Here is a 26,743-nt window from a genome sequence, read left to right on the forward strand (position 1 = left end):
TAGACAGTAACAAGTGCTGCTGCTGCTGCTAAGTCTGCTAAGTCGCTTCAGTCGTGTCCAACTCTGTGCGACCCCATAGATGGCAGCCCACCAGGCTTCCCCGTCCCTGGGATTCTCCAGGCAAGAACACTGGAGTGGGTTGCCATTTCCTTCTCCAATGCATGAAAGTGAAAAGTGAAAGTGAAGTCGCTCAGTCGTATCTGACTCTTAGTGACCCCATGGACTACAGCCCACCAGGCTCCTCCGTCCATGGGATTTTCCAGGCAAGAGTACTAGAGTGGGTTGCCATTGCCTTCTCCGAACAAGTGCTAGTAACAAGTAATCAAATCCCTTATGATTATACAATGGAAGTGAGAAAAAGATTTAAGGGCCTAGATCTGACAGACAGAGTACCTGATGAACTATGGAATGAGGTTCGTGATATTGTACAGGAGACAGGGATCAAGACCATCCCATGGAAAAGAAATGCAAAAAAGCAAAATGGCTGTCTGAGGAGGCCTTACAAATAGCTGTGAAAAGAAGAAAGGTGAAAAACAAAGGAGAAAAGGAAAGATATAAGCATCTGAATGCAGAGTTCCGAAGAACAGCAAGAAGAGATAAGAAAGCCTTCTTCAGCGATCAATGCAAAGAAATAGAGGAAAACAACAGAATGGGAAAGACTAGAGATCTCTTCAAGAAAATTAGAGATACCAAGGGAACATTTCATGCAAAGATGGGCTCGATAAAGGACAGAAATGGTATGGACCTAACAGAAGCAGAAGATATTAAGAAGAGGTGGCAAGAATACACAGAACTGTACAAAAAAGATCTTCACGACCCAGATAATCACGATGGTATGATCATTCATCTAGAGCCAGACATCCTGGAATGTGAAGTCAAGTGGGCCTTAGGACGCATCACTACAAACAATGCTAGTGGAGGTGATAGAATTCCAGTTGAGCTATTTCAAATCCTGAAAGATGATGCTCTGAAAGTGCTGCACTCAATATGCCAGCAAATTTGGAAAACTCAGCAGTGGCCACAGGACTGGAAAAGGTCAGTTTTCATTCCAATCCCAAAGAAAGGCAATGCCAAAGAATGCTCAACTACTACTACCAAGTTGCTTCAGTCGTGTCCGACTCTGCGACCTCACAGATGGCAGCCCACCAGGCTCCCCTGTCCCTGGGATTCTCCAGGCAAGAACACTGGAGTGGGCTGCCATTTCCTTCTCCAATGCATGAAAGTGAAAAGTGAAAGGCAAGTCGCTCAGTCGTGTCCTCGCGACCCCATGGACTGCAGCCCACCAGGCTCCTCGGTCCATGGGATTCTCCAGGCAAGAGTACTGGAGTGGGTGCCATTGCCTTCTCCTAAGAATGCTCAAACTACCGCACAGTTGCACTCATCTCGCATGCTAGTAAAGCAATGCTCAAAATTCTCCAAGCCAGGCTTCAGCAATACGTGAACCGTGAACTTCCTGATGTTTAAGCTGGTTTTAGAAAAGGCAGGGGAACCAGAGATCAAATTGCCAACATCCGCTGGATCATGGAAAAAGCAAGAGTTCCAGAAAAACATCGATTCCTGCTTTATTGACTATCCCAAAGCCTTTGACTGTGTGGATCACAATAAACTGGAAAATTCTGAGAGATGGGAATACCAGACCACCTGACCTGCCTCTTGAGAAATCTGTATGCAGGTCAGGAAGCAACAGTTAGAACTGGACATGGAACAACAGACTGGTTCCAAACAGGAAAAGGAGTAAGTCAAGGCTGTATATTGTCACCCTGCTTATTTAACTTATATGCAGAGTATATCATGAGAAACGCTGGGCTGGAAGAAGCACAAGCTGGAATCAAGATTGCTGGGAGAAATATCAATAACCTCATATATGCAGATGACACCACCCTTATGGCAGAACGTGAAGAGGAACTAAGAAGCCTCCAGATGAAAGTGAAAGAGGAGCGTGAAAAAGTTGGCTTAAAGCTCAACATTCAGAAAACGAAGATCATGGCATCCAGTCCCATCACTTCATGGGAAATAGAGGGGGAAACAGTGTCAGACTTTATTTTGGGGGGCTCCAAAATCATTGCAGATGGTGATTGCAGCCATGAAATTAAAAGACGCTTACTCCTTGGAAGAAAAATTATAACCAACCTAGATAGCATATTGAAAAGCAGAGACATTACTTTGACGACTAAGGTCCATCTAGTCAAGGCTATGGTTTTTCCAGTGGTCATGTATGGATGTGAGAGTTGGACTGTGAAGAAGGCTGAACACCGAAGAATTGATGCTTTTGAACTATGGTGTTGGAGAAGACTCTTGAGAGTCCCTTGGACTGCAAGGAGATCCAACCAGTCCATTCTGAAAGAGATCAGTCCTGGGATTTCTTTGGAAGGAATGATGCTAAAGCTGAAACTCCAGTACTTTGGCCACCTCATGCGAAGAGTTGACTCATTGGAAAAGACTCTGATGCTGGGAGGGATTGGGGGCAGGAGGAGAAGGGGACGACAGAGGATGAGATGGCTGGATGGCATCACGGACTCGATGGACGTGAGTCTGAGTGAACTCCAGGAGATGGTGATGGACAGGGAGGCCTGGCGTGCTGCGATTCATGGGGTCACAAAGAGTCGGACACGACTGAGCAACTGAACTGAACTGAACAAGTGCTAACAAGGATATGGACCAACTGGAACCCCTCTACATTATAAGACTATACAAAGGTGCAGCCATACTGGAAAACAGCCTGGCAGTCCCTCAAAAGGTTAAACGAGAGTCAGGACATGATCCAGCAAGTCTGTACCTAGTTACCTATCCAAGAAAACAAAAAACATATGTCCACACAAAATCTTGCACACAAATGTTTACAGCAGCATTATTCATAATGGCAAAAAGTGAAAACAATCAAAATGTTTTCACCAACTGAAGAGTTGGTAAGTAAAATGCAGTATATATATATCCATATAATAGATTATCCATGATAAAAACAAAAACATTGAATATATGCTACAAGGTAAATGAAACTTTTCGCTTATGAGAACACGGAAAGGAAAATGTCAAAAAAAAAAAGTATACTTTGGCTCAAACACTTTATTTTGGTAAAAAGGGGCCTAGGCAATCCACAATATCCTGTAAAAACAAACAAAGCCCTTCCAACACCTAAGGTAGAAAGGAAAAACATTTTTAAAAGTTTACAACTAATAAAACAGTTTCAGGTCAAGATTTATTAGGTAGTGATTTGCATTTAACGGTCTAGATAAATACTTTATGGTAGAAAGTGCACAACAGACTCAGATGTGTTGGGTCCAAAGTGCCTTGAGCTTTGCTGAATCTGAGCATCTTTAGAGGGGCCACTCAGCTCACATCCACCCCTTTGCCAACATCCTCACCCCTCTCCTGCACCTGGTCCCCTTGACTCAGTGGTATATCCTACCACCTCCCTCCCCTGGCCACCAATGATGGACACATCACACTTATAACCAATTTTTAGTTTTGAATCATCATTTCTGTCTAAAATGTCCATTTTGGTGAACTAGGAGACACAAGCAGGAGAAAGTGTGTGAGTCTTTGATAAAAACACCTCCATCAGAACACTGCTCCTACAGGGAGACATTCCCTGTCCCAGGACACAAGTGAGGAGGTGACCATTAAAAACTCTCCATGGGCCTGTGAAGACGAAAAGGTGAGACAGGAGTCTGGAGGCACGGCAGAGGGAGAAGAAATCAGGATGAAGATGTAAAGGGCAGCAGAGCAAGAACGAGCAGGCTGAGGTCAGCAAAGACCGGAGCCCTGGAGAGCCCCCCTCCTCATTCCTGACACCGACCCCCCTCCCTGGACAGAATCGCCTCCCTTCCCTCCTGACACAAACGGCCCCTCTTCTCCTCCTTCTGTACCTCTGTGAGAGGAACCACAGAAAGGTCCTCCACACAACTGCAGCACATCCATCCCCTTCCAGATCTACCATCTCATTTGCAGATGAGGAAAGTGAAAACCATGCTATTTAAATCATGTTTTTTAAAGTGCTCTGGAAACTCTGTTGAGAGGAAATTGTGCAAGAAGTCTTAATCTATAAGTTAGAGCCAATTGGGTGGGCAGCCTTGTCCCCACCCCCGCCCTGAAGGGTGCCACCGAGGCCCACAGAGCAGCTTTAAACAGTATAAAGTGACAGATAAGCCAGGGCATGGGTCCTGCCCAAAGCCATGGCAATGGTGCTAGAATAACCATATTTTCTACTTTTCTGAATTCCTGACACTCTGGCTCCTGGGGCCACGCTGGCTCCTGGGGCCTTCCTGGCCAGCAAGTTCCTGCAGACAACAAACAACTCCCCTGTGAGTGTGCCTTTTGAATGCAGTCAATCTTTTACATGCAAAACGGTACCCCAACCACCTTCTGTGCCAGGCTCTCACCGGGATCCACTCCAAGCCAATAATCCCCTGTGCTAACCAACCCACAGGCTTCCCAGGTGGCTCAGCAGTAAAGAAGCCACCTGCCAATGCAGGAGATGCGGGTTCAGTCCCTGCATCAGGAAGATTTCATGGAACAGGAAATGGTAACCCACTCCAGGATTCTTGAATGAAAAACTGCATGAACAGAGGAGCCTGGTGGGTACAGCCCACAGAGTCACAAAGAGTAGGACATGACTGAGCACGCACACATGCACAGTCAACCCACAGCCAGGTTTCAGGACAACCAGGGGCAGCCACTATGCCCCAGAACCTGTGAAAAGTACTCAGACTTGCCGATCATAAACCCACTCACCCAGTACCCTGCCTCCTCTGTTCCTTTCCAAGAAAAGCACGGCCCTTGCCTCCCAGGGACTCTGGTGCTTCCCCTGGTGCGCCCCCAACACCACCCCCACCACAGCACCCCTTCTCCTAGGAACTGTAAGTAACAAACTCTTTTCAACAGCAGTCCCTTCCCATCTGCTGGCCTCACAACACTTGAAAAATGATTTTTTTAAAAACCTACATTTTTTAAACAGACCCACTCTAGAAACAAACATTATCCCTAGAAATCTTAGAATCTGGACCAGGAAATTCACATCCAGAGGATGCCACAACTTTGGAAAAAGCCTGACCCAGGAGATGTCTCCTAGCTGACTTTCAAAGGAGGGGAGAGAAGGGACCGAAAAAAAAGGAGGAAGAGGCCCATGGCCTGGAGCCACAGAAAATGACAGGGTAGGTCAGTAGGAAGATCCTGGTAAGAAGGCAGGCGGTAGAGAGGTACCAAGGCGAGCGTGGCTTTGGGAAGGGACAGGAAGGAAATGGGACCGATTGCTGGATGCAAGTGGAGTCCCGCGGGCCTGAGGGTCCTCAGCTGTCCAGCTCCTCCTTGATGGTGATGCGCAGCGGGCAAATGCGCAGTGGTTCTGGGGACCCGTCACCCCGCGAGCCGCCCAGGTAGAAGTAAGGCCGCACCTCCCCGAAGCGGGCGTGGAAGGTGTACAGGTGGCAGTGGCGCTCAGCGTCATAGAAGGACAGCTCGCCCTCCTCGCACTCCAGCTCCACGCGCAGGCGGCGCGGGATGGCGGGGACCAGGGGTGACGTGGCGGGATCCGAGGTCACGCAGTGGTCACCGTCCACGCCCTGCGTGCGGCCCACGTACCAGAAGCCCGAGCGCGTGTCATGGTAGCAGCTGTGTGCGTGGCCCTCGGTGCCCGCATCCTGTCGCGTCCGCACCACCCCCACGCGCCAGCTGGCCAGTGCCCCCAGGTCCACCTCCCAGGCGTGTGAGCCCTGCGACAGGGTGCAGGAGCCCAGCAGGCAGGGCGCCGACGAGAAGCGCTCCGGGTTCTCCACCTGCACCCGGTAGCCGTGGTTGGTGACGCTGGTGAGGTCATCGGACACGGAGAGCCAGCCAGCCGCGGTGTTGGGATCAAGGCTGAAAGGCACTGGGTGCAGAGGGAAGAGAGTGGGGAAATCAGACCAGCCTGTGGCCTGGGGTCCCCCTAAACTGACCCACTGTGTTCCACCTGGCCCAGTGAACAAAGGGGGCTGCCCTGGGCTGGGGGTTGCATTATAGGTTGAAATGTGCCTTGCACAGCCTGGATGAGATGGGAGTTTGGGGGAGAATGGATACATGTATATGTATGGCTGAGTCCCTTCACTGTTCACCTGAAACTACCGCAACATTGTTAATCAGCTACACCCCAATACAAAATAAAAGTTCAAAAAAACAAATGTGCCCTACAAAAAGCTATGTTAAAGTCTTAACCCCAGCACCTCAGGAAGTGACCTTATGTGAGAATGAGGTTCTTGACAGATGTTAACAATTTAAGATGAGATCAGCTGGGAAGAGAGGGGGCCCCTGATCCAATATAACTGTTGTCCTTATAAAAAAGGAGAAAACCAGTTACATGAGGGGAAAAGCCCTCTGATGATGGAGGCACAGGTCACAGTGCTGCAACTACCTACACCGAGCTCACCAGAAAATACCAAAATTTAGGAAGACGCAAAGAAGGATCCTCCCCTACAGGTTTCAGAGGCAGTGGGCCCTGCGGACACCTTGGCTTTAGACTTCTAGCCTCTGGAACCATGAGAATAAAATTCTGTCATTTTAAAGCATCCAGACTTCAGTCTTTTGTATAGCCTCAGAAAGCCAGTGAACCTCACAAGATGCCTGTACCACCTTAGAAAAGCATGTGACATGCCCCTGGTCACTGACATTTCTCCCCATAAAATCACATCTCAGTTTGGGATGCTACTGCGAAAGTATCAGAGATGGGGTGGCTTAAGGGACAATATTTCCCATGGTTCTGCTTCTGGAATTCTGAGACCAGGGATCCAGCATGCTTACATTCTGGTGAGGGCCCTCTTTTTGGTTTACAGATGGCTGCCTTCTTACTATGTCCTCAAAGGCAGAGGGCGAGAGAGAAAAGAAGCCAGCTCTCTGGTGTCTCTTCTTAAAAGGGCACTAATCTGATCATCAGAGGGCCCCATCCACATGCCCTCTTCTAACTATGATCACCTCTCAAAGGCCCTGCTTTCAAATTCCATCACATAGAGGTTCGGCCTTCAATATACGAATTTGGTCGGGGACACATTCAGTCCACACGGACTTGCATGGGCTAGCATCACCTTGGGAGAGGCAGCCCTAAACTGAGGAGCTCTTCTCTTTCATTATCTATACAATATGGTTCTGAATAGAAAGGGAAGTCAGCTGCTCTTTCCAGAGAGGTGGCCAAGTGTCAGGACTCAAAAAAGGAAGGCACTCTGTCAGGAATGGTTTGAGAAGCAGGACAGGAGTGGAGCAGGGCACAGGGACCTGCGTGAAAGAGGCTGGAAAGGTGACCAGTGCAGGGAGGAGGAGATCTTATGCGGCAGGAAGCGGGAAGGAGTTTGTTCAGCTGGCCCTCTGCCCAGCATGACCTCCCTCGGCCTCTTACACCTGCCTAGGGCCCCCACTCACCAGATTCGACACACATAACCATCTTCCTCCAGACGCGGTACTTCAGGGAGTCCAGGTACTTGCAGACGTCGATGAGCATGCCGGGCTGGATGGGCTCCGGCTCCATCGTGCAGAAGAGGCTGGGAAAGGAGAAGTGGGCTTTGGAGGGCAGGGCCAGGGCCAGGCGTTCTGGGCCTAGCTCAGTCAGTTGGAAACAGGATCCCTTGCCTCAGGTCTGCATTTCCTGGCTGCCTTTTTCAAGGCAAACCTACAACGGGCTCTGTTGGGAAATGAACTAGGAACCAATTGGGCGGCTCATACCCGTCAGGACTCAGTACTAGAGCCCTTCCTGCCCTCGCCGGGATAAATATAAACAGGAGGTTCTGAGACATGGTTTAATTTCATGTGAGCAGAAATGACACATACACATCAGGTCATAGGATGTCTGAGTCGGAAGGCACCTTAGGGGCCCTCTAGTCCCACATGTTGAAAGTGTCACTGGCCTTTGCTTGAACACCTCCAGTGACAGGGAACTCACTACCACCCAAAGCATTCTCTTCCATCTTTGTACAGCTCTGACTGGGACACAATTATTCCATATTCATCTCTGTGACCCCAACAACCATCAACACAAACTAGTATGTCCTGAGACTCTCGGTGGGGGGGGGGCTGACCAAGAAACAAGGTTAAATGTTGGGCTGACCGTCAGAGAACTACGAGCACCATGAAGGATGACGATCTCTCTCCACATAATAGATGGTCACACTCCACCCTCAAGAAGACAACGCTGCACCACTGCAAACTGGAGGTCTTGAGAGAGGGCTCTCCACTTGGCCGGTCCCACTGCTGCCTCTGTACTGCACCAGCTGGCCTCACCACCTGCCTGGCCTGGTGCCACCTGAGGTTGCACCCCTGGTATTTCTGCCTATGCTTCCCCTCCCTCATCAGACTTGGCAACTTACCGGCGTTTTCGGCTCTTGTGTTTCTGGAAAAAAAAAAAAACAGATACACAAACGTAGACACAGAGAAAACATATAAACCTCTGACCTCAAAAGGAGGCATACATCCCATGTTGATGGATTAGAAGTTTAATATTATTAAATTAATAATAATATTAAGGTTAATATTGCTATAATTAAATTATTAATAATATTGTTACAACGGCAATACCACCCCCAAAATAAATACTTTAATAAATAAATAGATATTTTAAAAACAACACAGCCAGGGCTGCTGATCTCAGGGTCCCCACTGGCCTCTGACATCTGGCCCCTGTCACTAGATCTGGACGCTGCACTCCTCACCATAAGAAAGGAAACGTCATCCTCCTTCATCTCCATCTGCAGCCGCTCAATCTCGTGGGCCAAGGCCTCCGTGTCCTCCGTCAGCCGCTTCATCTTCTCCTCTGCCAGGTGCTGCTTCTGCCTTGCCTCGCTGGCCATGGCATCCAGGATGGCCTGCTCCTCCACACGCAGGAACTCGCGGAGCTTGTCAAATTCCCGGCGGATCCGTGCTTCCAGCCAGGCAGCCTCCACCTGCAGCACAGGGTGGGGCCGGGTGGGGCAGAGGAGGGGCGGAGCCTCAGCCATCACCCAGCGGGGGGCCCCCAGATGTTTAGCAAAGGAACTCCATTTTTTAAGAAAAGAAATCATGTGCAGAACCTCCGAAGATAAAATAGAGATTCAGCTTTCTTAGCACATATTTGTAAGTTTAAAGTAAGTCAAACAGCATAGGGACTTCCCTGGTAGTCCAGGGGTTGAAAATCCCCCTTTCAGTGCATGGGACGTAGATCCCACATGGCTTGGGGCAACTAAGCTGGTCCTCCAAAAGGAAGACCCCGGAGTGCGGCCAAAAGCTTTTTTAAAAAAGAAATGTTTTAAATAAAAAAGTCAAACAGCATAATGAGATTGTTTAGATAAATGAATAAAACAAAATCAGTGCTTATAGAGGACAACTGCAATTCTATAAATTCCTCAGTAATATTTTGTACTTGCACAGGTTGTACGATAGTGAGGGAAACTCTGAATCACAGAAGTGAACTGTCGCAAACAGCAACGATTTTTAAAAATCACTCACCTTCCAATATTAGGACTTCAAATTTGATAGATCTGATAGATGCTTACCCAAAAAAATAGAATTTATTTTGAAACTGAATCAATAACATGCTAATATGACTAAGTGATTCACTGAAAGGGAGGGAAATGATTTATTGAAAGGGCTTCCCAGATGACACAGTGGTAAAGAATCTGCCTGCCAATGCAGGAGACAAGGGTTTAATCCCTAGGTCAGGAATATCCCCTAGAGGAGGAAACGGAACCCTACGCCAGTATTCTTGCCTGGAAAATCCCATTGACAGGGGAGCCTGGAGGGCTACAGTCCATGGGGCCACGAAGAGTTGGACATGACTGAGCAAGCATGCACAATTTATTGAAAAAAGGCAAACTAGGAAAAATATTTCCAACATATATGAGATTGCTATTCTTCATATACAAAGTGCTCTTAAGTCTCTACAAGAAGAAAAGACAAACATCCCAAGAAAAAGAATGTGAACATTCACAGAAAAAATACAGATAGCTGTTATTCTTCTGAAAGGAAGCACACACTTTGTTTGACTTACTTTAATAACCAAAGAAAAGCATAGGAGGAGAGATGGCATAGTTGAAATATCAGGCAAAAAGACTGACAATGTACAGTGGAAGAGAGTGAAATTTGGGAGGATTCTTATCACACAGGGGGATAAAAAATAGAGTGGACAGGAAAAGCCAGCCAGTGCAAAGTCAGCTCCAGCCAGCCTCACACTGGCCACGGAGCCTCTCAATAAAGGGGAAGACACAAACTTTCACCTCTCATCCACCAGGATGGACTGAATTGAGAGGAAAAGTATTAATCAAGCCAGAATCCTGACTCTCCACAACTGACTACATGAGAATTCTACAGCAGCTGGGATGGACAGACAGGGGCTGTCACTTGGACATACGGACACAACCCAGGTATCCCCAATGCATCCCACATCAGGCCAGCCAGGCAGATGGCACTGGCCAAGCTTGGGGGGAGATGAAGCTGGGGGGCATAGGGGTTGGATGAGGGCCCTTGAGGCCATGGTGAGGAGCTTGAACTAGACAGTTTTAAGCAGAGGAGTGACACAACCGATCTATTTTATTTAAAAGATCAGTCCACTGCAAGGAGTGTGGACTGCATACAAGCGCGAAAGCATGGGGCCCAAGTAGGAGGGCAGGCAGAGGTGATGGGGACCTGGAACAGATGCTGGGAGTGGAGAGGGCGACCAATGGACAGGTGCATTCTGGAGACGGTGGATGTGAGGTGTGAGAATCGGGGTGTCGCTGGTTTGAGAACCCCAGCAGGTGGTGCAGCATTCCACCTGTCATCAGTCTGAGTTCACAGGCACAGGGGGCTGCGGAAGCCGCTTGGTGGTTGCTGGCGTGGCCATGCCCAGGTGTTTGAAGATGTCACAACATCACAATCAGCACCCAAGGGCACAGCTGTGCTCGCCAGCAGGGCTGGTGAAGGCTGACCCTGTAGCAGCAGCCATGGCCAGGGCCAGGGCCAGACCACCCGCACCTCTACCCCACGGTAGTCCAGGTGTGCCCATCTGCACCCTCAGCCCCAGTGTTCACTCACCTGATTGTGCTTGGCGATGGCCTCATAGGAGCGCTGCATCGCCCAGAAGGCCTTGGCTTTCTCCCGCAGCGCGTGCTCCATGTTCCTGCACTTGGCCTGCCAAGAGGGACCAGAAGGAGGTGGGTTAGGGGCAGAGGCCGGGCAGGGACGCAGCACGCCGCATCACAGCTGGAGGTGCACTTCACTGTGGGTACCACTCGACCATTATTTACTGAACCCAGTCCAGCCACATGCTGGGGGACACAGTGGGGAAAGCACAGCTCTGACCCTCCACCTGATGGTGTACAGCACAAAGGGCCTCCGATACCCTCTAACCCAGCACCTTCGTTTACACCCGATACAGAAAGGGAAACAGCTGAGGAGGCACAGGGACTAGTTTCCATGCTGGTCACAGGGCAGAACAGAAGGACATCCTGCTAAGCCTAAAGCTGGTGCAGGCAGCGGAGTGAACCCGAGCTGGGGGCCAACAATGTGCTCATAGGCCTCCTTCACGACTTCGTGAACTGGACTGGTTTACAGTCATGAAAGAACAGGTCTGATCACGAGGTTAGCCCAGTTCTTCCCCCAGGACCTTGTCTAAACCACAGTCATCCTGGGTTGGTTCTAGGATCCCCACAGATACTGAAATCCCAGGATGCTTAAGTCCCTTATGTGAAAATGCTTCAGTGCTAGTATAAAAGTCTGTGTAAGTAGTTGCAAGTACAATGTAAATGCTATGTAGATAGTAACAGAGTGGTAAATTTAAGCTGTGTTTTTAGTCCCTAAAGCCTCATCCCCACCTAGGCCTGGTTTAGATGACAAGATTCTGGACTTTGAGCTAATGCTCTAATGGGACAAGATGACTGGGGATCCTGAGAGGGGGTGGGAGTGCTCTGCAGGTGGGAGGGACATCAATCACTGGGGCCAGACTGCAGGAAGCAGCCTTGGAAATGGCCCTAAGGATCCCTACTTCCCAGTACTGCACTGCTGAAAGCCCCTCCCTGAGGGCTGGATCTACAGAAGACATGTTTCTAATCAACAGAATATGGCAAAAGTGACGGGAGATGAGCTGAGGTGACAAAAAGCCTGCACTGACCCTTTCTCACCCTCTTTTGCTCCCTATCAGATGGAAGTGATCCAACCAACAGAGCAGCCCATGGGGCTAGGAAGTAAGGGTGTCCAACCAACAGCCCATGAGGACCTGAGTCCTGCTGCCAACCACACAAGTGAGCCTGAGTGGGGATCCTGGCCTCCTTGGGCTTTCAGATGAGACTGCAGCCCTGGTTCACACTGCCGCACCATTGAGACCCTGAGGCAGAAACACCAATCCAGTCATGCCAGATTCCTGACCCACAGACACCATGAGACAGTAGACACTTTTGTTCGAGGCCACTATGTTTGGGGTAACTTGTCCCACAGCAACAGATAACTAGCCCATGTGTCCTACCCCACAGTCTATTCTTTTAACCACACTTCTACAGAAAATAAACAGTGATTTCCTTTACTGCAGGTTTAGTTTTCTTTTCAGTTCATTCTGGTCATCCTTATGTTCTTCTTGACAATATTTAACAGATTTTTTAAAAATATTGTTTTCTGTAATATCTCTAAGGTATAGAGATATTATACCTTATATTACACCTTAAATTATACCACTTCAATAGCAAAATAACATTAGCATAAGTGTCCCACAAAACCACTGAAATGTCATCCCAATGTGTTATTTGATGGGATGAGATGTTTTGTAGCAAAGTAATGTAATATTATGCCAAAGAAAAATTCCATGATTTGTGAAATAACTGTGAATGTCAGGGTTAAAGCAACTGCCCACACATGTTACCCAGGGCTGTGCTGGCCCCAAAGAACACACCCCTGACCCTCTGCCCTTCAACCTCGAGTTAGGGAATTATGGGGCAATGAAGAGGGAAAGGGGTAACAGTCCCTTGTCTTTCTCAAACTTTTTAATCACTTGGACAGTTCTGCTTCAATTCAGCAAGTCCCAGCCCTAATGTGTGTCCTTCTCTGAGTTGCTCGCTGGTGAGATTTACCAATGATTGTATTATTGCTGTGCTCTGCTAAGTCACTTCAGTCATGTTTGACTCTTTGCAACCCCATGGACCATAGCCTGCCAGGTTCCTCTGTTCATGGGATTCTACAGGCAGGAATACAGGAGTGGGTTGCTGTGCCCTCCTCCAGGGGATCTTCTGGACCCAGGAATCAAACCCACATGTCTTATGTCTCATGCACTGGCAGGCAAGTTGTTTACCACCAGCGCCACCTGGAAAGTCTGTATTATCACTAATGAACAGTGATTACTGAGCATGCACTTTGCACAAGGCACTAAATCAGGTCCTTTACAAATATCATTCTATTGAATTCTTACATTTCTGCGAGCTACGCACTATATTCCTAACACATAAAAGAGAAAAGAAGCCCAGAAGAATTAAGTAACATGCCAAAATTATAGTTAGCAGCAGAACCAGGCTCTGTCTGCAGAACTGCCCAAAAATGAAGGCCACAGTGTTAACCACAACATTACCCAACCTGTTTCATTAAGGGAGCTACTACTGTGTTGCCCAGTTGTCTGTTGTGTTTCCAAATGTGCCATCTTATTTCCAAATTAGTTGACATCAAACATACTGTCAATGTTTTTATTTCTGGAGAATAAAAGCTTATAATTCTGTCCATACTTTGCCCAACTCCTTAAATAACCTAGCATGTTAATGAAAATTTCCTCCCATAAATGTCTAACTGAACGACACATCTTAAAAACTTAAGGAAACTCAAAAATTGGAAATGACCAAATGTTGGTCAACAAGAGATGGGTGAATAAATGATGATATTATTAAATGGGAAGCTGGGCTTCCCTGGTGGTTCAGATGGTAAAGAAACTGCCTACAAAGCAGGTGACCCAGGTTCAATCCCCAGGTCGGGAAGATCCCCTGGAGAAAGCAATGGCAATCCACTCAATATTCTTTCCTGGAAAATTCTATGGACAGAGGAGTCTGGTGGGTCCATGGGTCACAAAGAGTTGGACAGGACAGAGCAACTAACACTTTAACTTTTACATATGGAAAGCTACTTAGCAATAAATAAGGAATAAATTATTGATACATATACAGACGCATTTTCTGTGATTATGGTTTCAGTGTGTGTCTAGACACACTGAAACCATAATCACAGAAAACTACCCAATCTGATCACACGGACCACAGCCTTGTCTAACTCAATGAAACTAAGCCATGCCGTGTGGGGCCACCCAAGACGGATGGGTCATGGTGGAGAGGTCTGAAAAAATGTGGTCCACTGGAGAAGGGGATGGCAAACCACCTCAGTGTTCTTGCCTTGAGAACCCCATGAACAGTATGAAAAGGCAAAATGATAGGATACTGAAAGAGGAACTCCTCAGGTTGGTAGGTGCCCAGTATGCTACTGGAGATCAGTGGAGAAATAACTCCAGAAAGAATGAAGGGATGGAGCCAAAGCAAAAACAATACCCAGTTGTGGATGTGACTGGTGATAGAAGCAAGGTCCGATGCTGTAAAGAGCAATACTGCATAAGAACCTGGAATGTCAGGTCCATGAATCAAGGCAAATTGGAAATGGTCAAACAGGAGATGGTAAGAGTGAACGTCGACATTCTAGGAATCAGTGAACTAAAATGGACTGCAATGGGTGAATTTAACTCAGATGACCATTATATCTACTACTGTGGGCAGGAATCCCTTAGAAGAAATGGAGTAGCCATCATGGTCAACAAAAGAGTCCAGAATGCAGTACTTAGATGCAATCTCAAAAACAACAGAATGATCTCTGTTCGTTTCCAAGGCAAAGCATTCAATATCACAGTAATCCAAGCCTACGCCCCAACCAGTAATGTTGACGAAACTGAAGTTGAACGGTTCTATGAAGACCTACAAAACCTTTTAGAACTAACACCCAAAAAAGATGTCCTTTTCATTATAGGGGACTGGAATGAAAAAGTAGGAAGTCAAGAAACACGTAGAATTAACAGGCAAATTTGGCCTTGGAGTATGGAATGATGCAGGGCAAAGGCTAAGAGTTTTGCCAAGAGGACGCACTGGTCATAGCAAACACCCTCTTCCAACAACACAAGAGAAGACTACACATGGACATCACCAGATGGTCAACACTGAAATCAGATTGATTATATTCTTTGCAGCCAAAGATGGAGAAGCTCTATACAGTCAGCAAAAACAAGACCAGGAGCTGACTGTGGCTCAGATCATGAACTCCTTATTGCCAAATTCAGACTGAAATTGAAGAAAGTAGGGAAAACCACTAGACCATTCAGGTATGACCTAAATCAAATCCCTTATGATTATACAGTGGAAGTGAGAAATAGATTTAAGGGCCTAGATCTGATAGACAGAGTGCCTGATGAACTATGGACAGAGGTTCATGACATTGTATAGGAGACAGGGATCAAAACCATCCCCATGGAAAAGAAATGCAAAAAAGGAAAATGGCGGTCTGAGGAGGCCTTACAAATACCTGTGAAAAGAAGAGAAGTGAAAAGCAAAGGAGAAAAAGAAAGATATTCCCATTTCAATGCAGAGTTCCAAAGAATAGCAAGGGGAGATAAGAAACCCTTCCTCAGTGATCAGTGCAAAGAAATAGAGAAAAACAATAGAGTGAGAAAGACTAGAGATCTCTTCAAGAAAATTAGAGATACCAAGGGAACACTTCATGCAAAGATGGGCTTGATAAAGGACAGAAATGGTATGGACCTAACACAAGCAGAAGATATTAAGAAGAGGTGGCAAGAATACACAGAAGAACTATACAAAAAAGATCTTCACGACCCAGATAATCACAATGGTGTGATCACTCACCTAGAGCCAGACATCCTGGAATGCAAAGTCAAGTGGGCCTTAGGAAGCATCACTACGAATGAAGCTAGTGGAGGTGATGGAATTCCAGTTGAGCTGTTTCAAATCCTGAAAGATGATGCTATGAAAGTGCTGCACTCAATATGTCAGCAAATTTGGAAAACTCAGCAGTGGCCACAGGACTGGAAAAGGTCAGTTTTCATTCCAATTCCAAAGAAAGGCAATGCCAAAGAATGCTCAAACTACCACACAACTGCACTCTTCTCACACACTAGCAAAGTAATGCTCAAAATTCTCCAAGACAGGCTTCAGCAATACGTGAACCGTGAACTTCCAGATGTTTAAGCTGGTTTTAGAAAAGGCAGAAGAACCAGAGATCAAATTGCCAACATCCGCTGGATCATGGAAAAAGTAAGAGAGTTCCAGAAAAACATCTATTTCTGCTTTATTGATTATGCCAAAGCCTTTGACTGTGTGGATCACAATAAACTGTGGAAAATTCTGAACAAGATGGGAATACCAGACCACCTGACCTGCCTCTTGAGAAACCGATATGGAAGTCAGGAAGCAACAGTTAGAACTGGACATGGAACAACAGACTGGTTCCAAATAGGAAAAGGAGTATGTCAAGGCTGTATATTGTCACCCTGCTTATTTAACTTATATGCAGAGTACATCATGAGAAACGCTGGACTGGAAGAAACACAAGCTGGAATCAAGATTGCTGGGAGAAATATCAATAACCTCAGATATGCAGATGACACCACCCTTATGGCAGAAAGTGAAGAGGAACTAAAAAGCCTCTTGATGAAAGTGAAAGAGGAGAGTGAAAAAGTTGGCTTAAAGCTCAACATTCAGAAAACGAAGATCATGGCATCTGGTCCCATCACGTCATGGCAAATAGATGTGGCAACAGTGGAAACAGTGTCAGACTTTATTTTCTGGGCTCCAAAATCACTGCAGATGGTGATTGCAACCGTGAAATTAAAAGACGCTTACTTCTTGGAAGAAAAGTTATTATTAACCTAGATAGCATGTTAAAAGCAGAGACGTTCCTTTGCCAACAAAGGTCCATCTAGTCAAGGCTATGGTTTTTCCAGTGGTCATGTATGGATGTGAGAGTTGGACTGTGAAGAAAGCTGAGCGCCAAAGAATTGATGCTTTTGAACTGTGGTATTGGAGGAGACTCTTGAGAGTCCCTTGGACTGCAAGGAGATCCAACCAGTTCATCCTAAAGGAGATCAGTCCTGGGTGTTCATTGAAAGGACTGATGCTGAAGCTGAAACTCCAATACTTTGGCCACCTCATGCTAAGAGTTGAGTCACTGGAAAAGACCCTGATGCTGGGAGGGATTGAGGACTGGAGGAGAATGGGATGACAGAGGATGAGATAGCTGGATGGCATCACCAACTCGACTGAGTTTGGGTAAACTCCGGGAGTTGGTGATGGACAGGGAGGCCTGGCATGCTGCGATTCATGGGGTCGCAAAGGGTCAGACACGACTGAGTGACTGAACTGACTGATACATAGACGAGTCAAAAAGTATATGTATATATTATTTTGCAGGAAAGTACATACAGTTTCAACCCATTTATGTGACGATCAAGATCAGCAACACTAATCCAAGGTGACAAATCAGAATTAGTGCTCCTTGGTTTTAAGAAATACCTCCCTCCGCTGAGGTCATAAAGATAATCTTCTACAGTATTTAAAGCTTTACAGCATGTCCTTCCACATAGACTGCTGCTTCTCTCCGATCCCCGCCTGCTTCAGGCAACTATCCCAACATGGCCTTGAAAACTCGACTTGGGCCCCTCCCCCACTTCCTCTAGAACCCTGCTTTGATTTCCCCAGTGTAGTTTAGTTGCCCCTCCATGGACACTTTTACTTCATACCCAGCATCATTGTCTCACATTCCTGGAAAGGCTGCAGGCTTCCTGGGGGTAGGTCCTCATGCCTGGTCCTCTCACCAAGCACACTGATGCTTCATAAATTGCAGACAGAATGAAGGCTTGCTCTGCAAAGACAGAGGCTTCCATCCACTGCTCCCTGGTGGCTCAGGCGGTAAAGAATCTGCTTGCCAATGCAGGAAATGGGTCCGGAAGATCCCCTGGAGGAGGAAATGGCAACCCACTCCAGTATTCTTGCCTGGAGAATCCCATGGACAGAGGAGCCTGGCAGGCTATAGTCCATGGGGTCGAAAAAGAGTCGGGCATGCCTGAGCGACTGAGGATGCATGCACATATTCAATCATGCTCACCTGACTCCAAGAAGGCAGGGGATTGGCTTGGCACAAAGCAGGCACTCAGTCCATACCTGCTGGCCCACTGATGGGGGCCCTCATCCACACAAGCCTCTAAGAACCCAAACACAGAGGCAGCTGCCCTCACAGCTCCCGGAAAAGTGGGCTGGTAGGGAAGACCTTAGCCCAACACCAGAGAAGGGTCTATCAATGTCACTCACTGGAGTAAGAGCAGAGCAAGGTCCCAGGTGAACTCTACAGTAACTGCTCTGGCTTTGGACAAGTTACTTAATCTCTCTGAGACTCAGTATTACTGTCTGTAAAATGGGAAGAATAGTACCCAGGTGTAGTAAGCTGAATACCAGTTCCTCCAGAGATGTGTGCTAAGTTGCATCCAATTCTTTGCCACCCCATGGACTGTAGCCCACCACGTTCCTCTTTCCATGGGATTCTCCAGTCAAGAATACTGCAGTGAAAGTGGGTTGCTATACCCTCCTCCAAAGATGTCCCTGGTCCTAATCCTGAGAATGTGTTACCTCGTGTGGCAAAAGTGATTTTGTAGATGTGATTAAAATATGGACTTTAAGATGGGGAGATCATCCTGGATTGTCCACAGGGGCTCCCTGTAATCATGAGAGTCTTTCCAAGAGGGAGTCAGAGAAGACAATGAGACAACAGAAGCAGAAACTGGAATGATGTACTTCAGGATGATGGAGGAAAGGGCCTCCAAAAGTTGGACAAGACAATGAAAGGAACCCTCTTCTGGCTTCCAAAAGGCACAGGGTCCTGCCAACACCTTGATGTTTGGACTTCTGACCTCCGGAACTGTGGGATAACAAATCTGTACGGTGTTCAACCAGAGTCTGTGGCAATTTATGACAACAGCAATTGGAAATACACAACCTCAAAGAGTTTTTGTGAGGATTAAATGTGTTGACAAAAACACTTACGAGTACCTGGTACATAGTAAGTGCTCAAAAAGTATTGGCTGCAGACTTCTCTGGTGGTTCAGTGGTTAAGAATCTCCCTGCCGGTGCAGGGGACACAGGTTCAATCCCTGGTCCAGGAAGATCCCACACGCTGTGGAGCAACGAAGTGTGGGCAACTGAGCCCATGTGCGGCAACCAGAGAGTAGCCCCTACTTGCCACAACTAGAGAAGACCTGCATGCAGCAATGAAGACTCAGCACAGACAAAAATACATACATAATTATTTTTAAAAAGGATGGTGTCTGCTATGGTTGTTATTTTTGGTGGAGTTCCTCATGTGGTTGCCAAAGTAGTCTCCAACACACAAATCAAATTGCCAAACCCCCATGCAAAAGCTTTTTGGGCTCCCCATTGGCCCCTTCTCACCTCTCCTGCCTTCCCATGCTACTCTCCCTACACCTCCACCTACTCCAACCATCCAGAACTACAACTTGACTCTCTGCTGGCTGACTTCCCCCAGCTCCATGGGGCGAGGGCTCTGGTTTACTGACCTCTGCAGTCTCAGCTCCCAGGACAGCCCTGGCACACAGCTGTCTAATACAAGTGATGCCAGTTGGCACCAGGCTGAGCACACTCCTCAGATCTTTGGGACTGGACTCCTTGACCCCTCAGAGACACTGTCCTGAGTGACCACTGCTCGGATGGCATCCTTCCTCTGCTTAAAACATTCCCACTACTTCCCAGGTTTTGGGGGGTTTTTTGAGATTTTTTTGTTTTGATGTGGATCATTTTTAAAGTCTTTACTGAATTTGTTAAAATATTGCTTCTATTCTATGTTTGGAGTGTTGCTTTTATTTTGGACTCGAAGCATGTGTGATCTTGTCTCTCCAACCAGAGATCAAACTCACACCCCCTGCAATGGAAGGTGAAGTCTTAAACATGGGACCACCAGGGAAGTCCTCTCTCTACAGTCTTCAGGATAAAGGATAAGCCTGGGACCTCCTGGCTCCTTCTGCATCTCCATCCTCATTCTTTCTCACCCTGAAATTCTCTAGGTACTGGAAAATCTGGCCTCCCTCCTCTGGACCCTTACACATGCCACTGCCTGAAATACCTTCTCTGACCCCTTTCACCTGGCTGCTGCTGCTAAGTTACTTCAGTTGTGTCCGACTCTGTGTGACGCCATAGATGGCAGTTCACCAGGCTCCCCCATCCCTGGGATTCTCCAGGCAAGAATACTGGAGTGGGTTGCCATTTCCTTCTCCAATGCACGAAAGAAAGCCTGGCTAACACCTCCTTATTCCTTGGGTCTTTGCTTAAAGCTCCATGAAGGTACGAATTACTGTTCAGCTCCTGTTGTGCAGTATCCCCAGGGCCTAGCAGTATAAGACATCTGTTGAATAAACAGTAACAGGTCATTAGACCGTATGTACTTCCTGGTACCTGGCTCACTGATCTTGAATCCTGGCTTAGCCCAGACCTGGAGGTTCTGCCTTAGTGTTCTTGGCCTTGACCCCCACCCACCTTCCTGATCTATATCTGCCAGCCCCACAGTGACTCATCACGACTTGATCCATAGTGTCCCCTTACCTCGATACCAGCCCCCAGGATGCCCAAAATGCCCACACTTATTAATACATCGGCTGTCTCAAATCAGGACCTGGCAGTTCTGTCAGGTAAAATAAGAAAAAGCATTGCTGTTCAAACACTCTTCAAATAAGCATGTTGATGACACTCTCCTTCACTTGGACTTTGCCAAAATGTATATGGAACTGTCTACTTTCACTGTGAACTTCCCTGGTGGCTCAGTAGTAAAGAATCTGCCTGTCAATGCAGGAGACGTGGGTTCGATCCTTGGGTCAGGAAGACCCCCTGGAGAAGGAAATGGCAACCCACTCCAGTATTATTGCCTAGAAAATCGAGGAGTCTGGTAAGCTACATTTCATTGGGTCATAAGAGAGTCAGATACAGCTTAGTGACTAAATAACAACAACAAAGGCATTAAACCAAACTAAAACAGTATCTGAAGAATAGGCATTCTTATAGAATTATTTTCAACTTTTTGAAATACACTTATTTTCAATACACTCATCTTCAGACTAGCTAACCAGTGTTCTCCAAACTGTGGGTCTGACCTATGTATTAGTTGGTATTAGTAGGTGATAAAATAATGTTTTATAGCCTGTGCAATTTTTAAAATACAATGACAGAAAATGTCAGGCTACAATAGAGATTTTCACAGAATTTTTGTTTCCACTGATACAGAACATGATACATACATGTGGCTGTTCTGAGTAATAATGGAAAAAAATATTTCTCACTGTGGGAAGCCTGGTGTGCTGCAGTCCATTGGGTCACAATCAGAAACGACTGAGCGACTGAACAACAATGGGCCAGCAAAGGTCAGAAATTCTGAAAACTCCTGAGCTGGCTAATCCTTATTTCCTGATCATTTTCCTTCCTGTGCCAAAAACTTCATGTTAGTTTTCCCTTATAAGTTGCTCCTTTATTTTTCTTGTTGTTCAGTCACTCAGTCATGTCTGACTCTTTGGCACCCCATGGACTGCAGCACCCCAGGCTTCCCTGTCCTTCACCATCTCCCCGAGTTTGCTCAAACGCCTGTCCATTGAGTCGATGATGCCATCCAACCATCTAATCCTCTGTGGTCCCCTTCTCCTCCTGCCCTCAATCTTTTCCAGCATCAGGGTCTTTTCCAGTGGGTTGGCTTTCCACATCAGGCGGCCAAAATATTGGAGCTCCTTTATTTATAACCAGTGAAACTCCAGGCATGGGAGATGCAGAGAGAGTGATCCAGGATATACTAGCTGGCCAGGGCCAGAGGCCTCCCCAGAGCTATCCAATACTCAGGGCCCGGGAAGTAGGTGAGGGAGGTGCTGCTGCTGCTGCTAGGTCACTTCAGTCGTGTCCGACTCTGTGCGACCCCATAGACAGCAGCCCACCAGGCTCCCCCGTCCCTGGGATTCTTCAGGCAAGAACACTGGAGTGGGTTGCCATTTTCTTCTCCAATGCATGAAAGTGAAAAGTGAAATGAAGTCGCTCAGTCGTGTCCGACCCTCAGCGACCCCATGGACTGCAGCCCACCAGGCTTCGGGGGAGACCTAAAAGCTCCATATCCTTGACCAGGACTTCGGGTGCTGCACCTCTGCCTTCTGTGTACCAAGTTCCAGGGTTACTGGACTTACTCAACCTGTGCTTCTAAAATGGGCATGAGCCACATTCGCCTGGTAGAAAGGGTGCAGAGCCTCAGCCCTTCAGAGGTGGGCGGGCGGTCTTAAGAACATCTTGTAACCCCAATTCTCAGACTTCCTGTTGACAGTCTCTCCTCCATCTCAGACCCCGTGGGCGGTGCTCGATGTAGGCTCTGTATGTTACCAGGAGAAGACGGGGTCCTGAGAAGGCACCAGCAAGCTGGCAGGGGTAAGAGGGACGGGACTGGGCACACCCAGCCCTGGCAGGCTGGAGTGCAGGAGCAGCGGGGTCAGGATGCTAGATTCCGGTCCACGTGCGCGCTCGGCCAACTCCCGCCCGCAGCAACTCTTACCCGAAAGTCGTGGGCGGTGTCCTTCACCGGCTGCACGCGGTGTCCCTGGTGCCGGGGGTCGGCCTGGCACGAGCAGCACAGCAGCTCCTTGTCGTCGAGGCAGAAGAAGTTGAACTGGCCGCGGTGCAGGCGGCAGAGGCGTGGGGATCGGTGGCCGGTCCAACGCGCGCCCTCCGCCTCCTCGCGCAGCAGCTTCTCCACCAGGTTGTTGAGGGTGTGGTTGGTGCGCAGGTCGGCGGGGGCCGCGCGGTCCTTGCACACCGGGCAGGTGGGCGCCACCTGAACCTCCCAGCAGCGGGTCACGCACCCGCGGCAGAAGTTGTGGCCGCAGCGCAGAGTCACGGCATCGCGGAAGGGGTCATAGCAGACGGCGCACAGCAGCTCCTCTTTGAAGGAGCGGGAAGGCCCAGGGGAGGCGGCGGGGCCTGGCTCCATAGCCTTCCCGGCTCTCGAGCCGGTAACTTTCGCTCCAGTCCCTCCCACCCGCCTGACCGCTCCCCCGACCCTGAGAGAGGCGCCCAGCCTCTTCCGTTCGGAGCACTGAGCGACAGCGGCCCCGGCCAATTGCTCGGGGCGTGCTTAGGAGGCTCCGCCCCAGTTCCGGTCAGCTCGGGAAATCCCGGAAGAGGGCGCAGCCCATCCGCTCTGCGGTCCGCGTGCGTTCTAGGCGTGCCCGTCAAGTTTAGCCAAAAAAAAACTACCCGTCGGTGCTCAAGGGCTTCCGTAGCATTGAAACCTACTTCCGATTTCAAATGGAAAATGAAGTCTAGGAGACACTTCCTTGGTTCCCGGAAATCTCAGGCCCGCGAGGTGGGAGAAGCCAGAGCTCCTTACTTCCTGGTTCCGAGTAGAGTGTGATCTTACAGCGTTGTTAGCGTTTTCACCGCTTGAGTTTGCAGTGCCCCTTTGAAAGGTCTATGCCCGCCCTTGAATTAGTTGTTTACTTATTTTGGCCTGTTTAGTTCCTGCCTGCTGGGGTAAGGAAGAAATGAGAGCAGGGGGCAGTGGAAGACCTCTGAGAAGACCCAATTCTTGTCTTGTTTGGATAGGCAGGCAAGTCACAATCTTTAACAAAATCTATTTCCTCCTGAGTGAAATAGAGATCAAAGACGTCTGCAAAGTTAGCTATGGAGACTACAGTCCAGGCTGAATTTTCCTGCCAGGTACAACAGGTCTGAGTCGCTCAAGTTGCCTCAGGTTGATCACTTTACAGCATTCAGATGTAGGATTCCTTTCATTAACAGTTTCTGCTGGAAGACAATTCTCCACCTGTATGGTGTTCCTGTATGTTATCCAGAGACACTGCCATTTTTGAACTGTCATTTCAAGGATGTTTCTATGATGAAGAGCCTGGGATGAGATAGACAATGTCACCCTTCAGGCAATCTCTCTGCATTGTAAAAGTTTTGGGTTCTCAACCCAATCAAAAAGTGGGCCAAAGAACTAAACAGACATTTCTCCAAAGAAGACACATAGATGGCTAATAAACACATGAAAAGATGCCCAACATCACTCATTATTAGAGAAATGAACATCAAAATGATATAGTGAGGTATCATGTCACGCTGGTCAGAATGGCTGCCAGCCAAAAATCTACAACCAATAAATGCTGGAGAGGGTGTGAAGAAAAAGGAACCCTCTTACACTGTTGATGAGAATGCAGACTGGTACAACCACTATGGAGAACAGTGTGGAGATTCCTTAAAAAACTGGAAATAAAACTGCTATACGATCCAGCAATCCCACTGCTGGGCATACACACCAAGGAAACCAGAATTGAAAGAGACATGTGTACCCCAATGTTCATTTCAGTGCTGTTTACAATAGCTAGGACATGGAAGCAACCAAGGTGTCCATTAGCAGACAAAATGGTTAAAAAAGTTGTGGTACATATACACAATGGAATATTACTCAGCTATTAAAAAGAATGTGTTTGAGTCAGTTCTAATGAGGTGGATGAAACTGGAGCCTGTTACACAGAGTGAAGTAAGTCAGAAAAGGAAAAACCAATACAGTTTATTAACACATATACATGGAATTTAGAAAGACAGTAATAACAATCCTATATGCAAGGCAGCAAAAGAGACACAGATGTAAAGAACAGACTTTTGGACTATGTGGGAGAAGGCAAGGGTGGGATGATATGAAAGAATAGCATTGAAACATGTATATTACCATGTGTAAAATAGATGACCAGTGCAAGTTTGATGCATGAAGCAGGGCACTCAAAGCCAGAGCTCTGGGAAAACCCAGAGGGATGTGGGTGGGGAAGGAGATGGGAGAGGGGTTCAGGATGGGGGAACACATGTGTAACCCATGGCTGATTCATGTCAGTGTATGGCAAAACCCATCACAATATTGTAATTATCCTCCAATTTAAAAAAAAGATTCAGATTCTCTAAGCTCTATCCTCTGGCCCACTCTACAATGCCTTTTGGGAATTAAGTCAGGAAACTGGCTCAAGTGACTATAATCTGACTACTGAAATTGCTGTTAGTAATAAACTGTCCTTTGTCTCTGAACCAAGAGTTTCATCTACCTGATGAAACCTCAGCATTCCTGAAACTTGCATACTAAAGTGTCAACTGAAAAAAAAAATCTAAAAGTTGAGGATCATGTTTTATTTGGTGAACAAAACTGAGGACTTAAGCCAGGGACACAGAATCTCAGACAGCTCTGAGAGACTGCTCCAAAGAGGTAAGGGAGGAGCTATATATAGTTTTTGCAACAAAGACCAAGTAGTCAAAACTTCAAAAGATTGCTGTTAAGGAAAAGTAGATATCTCAAGGAATTTAGCACTTTTTCTGTGTACGGGAAAATACAACAGTCTGGACTCACTGAAATCATTCCTTTGGTATGCACCTCAGCTTTCTGACGCCAGTGCCCTCTGCTTTCTCCTGCTGAGTCTCTTCAAGGCACATGGTGGCTGTAGTAGTTGACTGCTAGGTTGGGGCAGTATTACTATGATGGCTTGATGGCTGCAGCACCCTTTGTTGACTGATAAGGCAGGAACCATTTTTTTTTTCATTGATAATTTGTTACCTTGCAAGCAGGCTAAAATGTCAGACCTTTATAGTGCTAGACAATTTCCTTCCAAACTTGTACTCAGAATAGGCCTTTAGCCACAATGCCTAGGGGATGGATGCCACTAATTCTTATTGCCGTCTGCAGTATGCTGACAAAAAAATAGATAATGTGAGAGTTGTGAGTTAAATTTCATTGGGGGCAAAATGAAGACTATATTCTGAGTTTAAAAGAAAGAAAAAGGACTATAGCTGGGGAGTTAGCATTTTAGATAGCTCTGAGAAATCGCTCCAAAGAGGTAGGGAGGAAGGTCAGTATATATGTGATTTTGGTGAGGGGAAGTACATGAAATAAAGCACATATATTTTGCCAAAGGGGTCTGCTAGTCATGAGGAGCCGATGTCACCGTGAAGGATGTTAGTGCTTTTCTAAATATGAGGAGATACAAGAATTGGGCTCATAAAAGCAGCTCCTGAAAATATCTAACTATTTGAAGATCTATCCTGCTAGTTTTTCCCAGAGTACAGAGTCTCATTTCTGCTCTCTACCCTGAACTCCTTTCAGAGGTGTTGAAAGTCAGCATCTGCAGCAGCACAAGATTTAATCCTTGTAGAGGTAGATGGCAAGTGCCAGTTTATTGTTGACAAGTGTTTCTTGCTCAGTGCCAGTTTGTTTCCTCTATAATCACCTGGGGCGCTTTCTAGAAGCACAGATTCTTGAGCCCAGATTCTTTGATCTATTTGCCTCTTTGGATGGAAAGGCCTAGGAATCTGCATTTTCACACCCAGGTGATTTTTTTTTTTTTTTTTTATCGGATACTCCAGTTGAGTTTGAAAGTATAAAGAGTTAGTTGCTCAGTTGTGTCCAAGTCTTTGTGAACTAATGGCTCCTCTGGCCATGGAATTCTCCAGGCAAAATAACCCAGGGATTGAACCCAGGCCTCCTCCACGTTGCAGGCGGATTTTTTACCATCTGAGCCACCAGGGAAGCCAAAGAATGCTGCTCCAGTTATGTTGACTGGCTCAAAAATGAACCTTAAGCAATATCCAAAAGGGCCACAAGATGGGGCTCATAACCCCACATGATAGGATGTTGTTTAGTTGCTGTCATGTCAGACTCTGCAACCCCATGTACTGTAGCCCAATGGGCTCCTCTGTCC

General features: G+C 47.2%; 1 protein-coding gene across 1 annotated transcript; it reads right to left on the reverse strand.

Annotated features, from left to right (window-relative positions):
* Window positions 1-3,045: 3,045 nt before the first annotated feature.
* TRIM35 (tripartite motif containing 35) lies at window positions 3,046-23,032 on the reverse strand. The gene is made up of 6 exons (XM_052644865.1): window positions 22,561-23,032; window positions 10,999-11,094; window positions 8,664-8,894; window positions 8,322-8,344; window positions 7,381-7,499; window positions 3,046-5,863 (listed from the first exon to the last, which is right to left on the reverse strand). Exons 1-6 carry the CDS (start codon window positions 22,993-22,995, stop codon window positions 5,286-5,288), a joined length of 1,482 nt encoding a protein of 493 aa, XP_052500825.1. The 5' UTR covers window positions 22,996-23,032; the 3' UTR covers window positions 3,046-5,285.
* Window positions 23,033-26,743: the final 3,711 nt, after the last annotated feature.

Source organism: Budorcas taxicolor, chromosome 8 (genome assembly GCF_023091745.1).
Source record: "Budorcas taxicolor isolate Tak-1 chromosome 8, Takin1.1, whole genome shotgun sequence".
Taxonomy (NCBI): domain Eukaryota; kingdom Metazoa; phylum Chordata; class Mammalia; order Artiodactyla; family Bovidae; genus Budorcas; species Budorcas taxicolor.

Coding starts and splice junctions, on each gene's coding strand:
- TRIM35 (XM_052644865.1), bottom strand. CDS start 22,995: ATGGAGCCAGGCCCCGCCGCCTCCCCTGGGCCTTCCCGCTCCTTCAAA. Junction 8,895..10,998: donor CCATCGCCAAGCACAATCAG/GTGAGTGAACAC, acceptor CCTGTGCTGCAG/GTGGAGGCTGCCTGGCTGGA. Junction 7,500..8,321: donor CACAAGAGCCGAAAACGCCG/GTAAGTTGCCAA, acceptor CTCCTTTCCCAG/CCTCTTCTGCACGATGGAGC.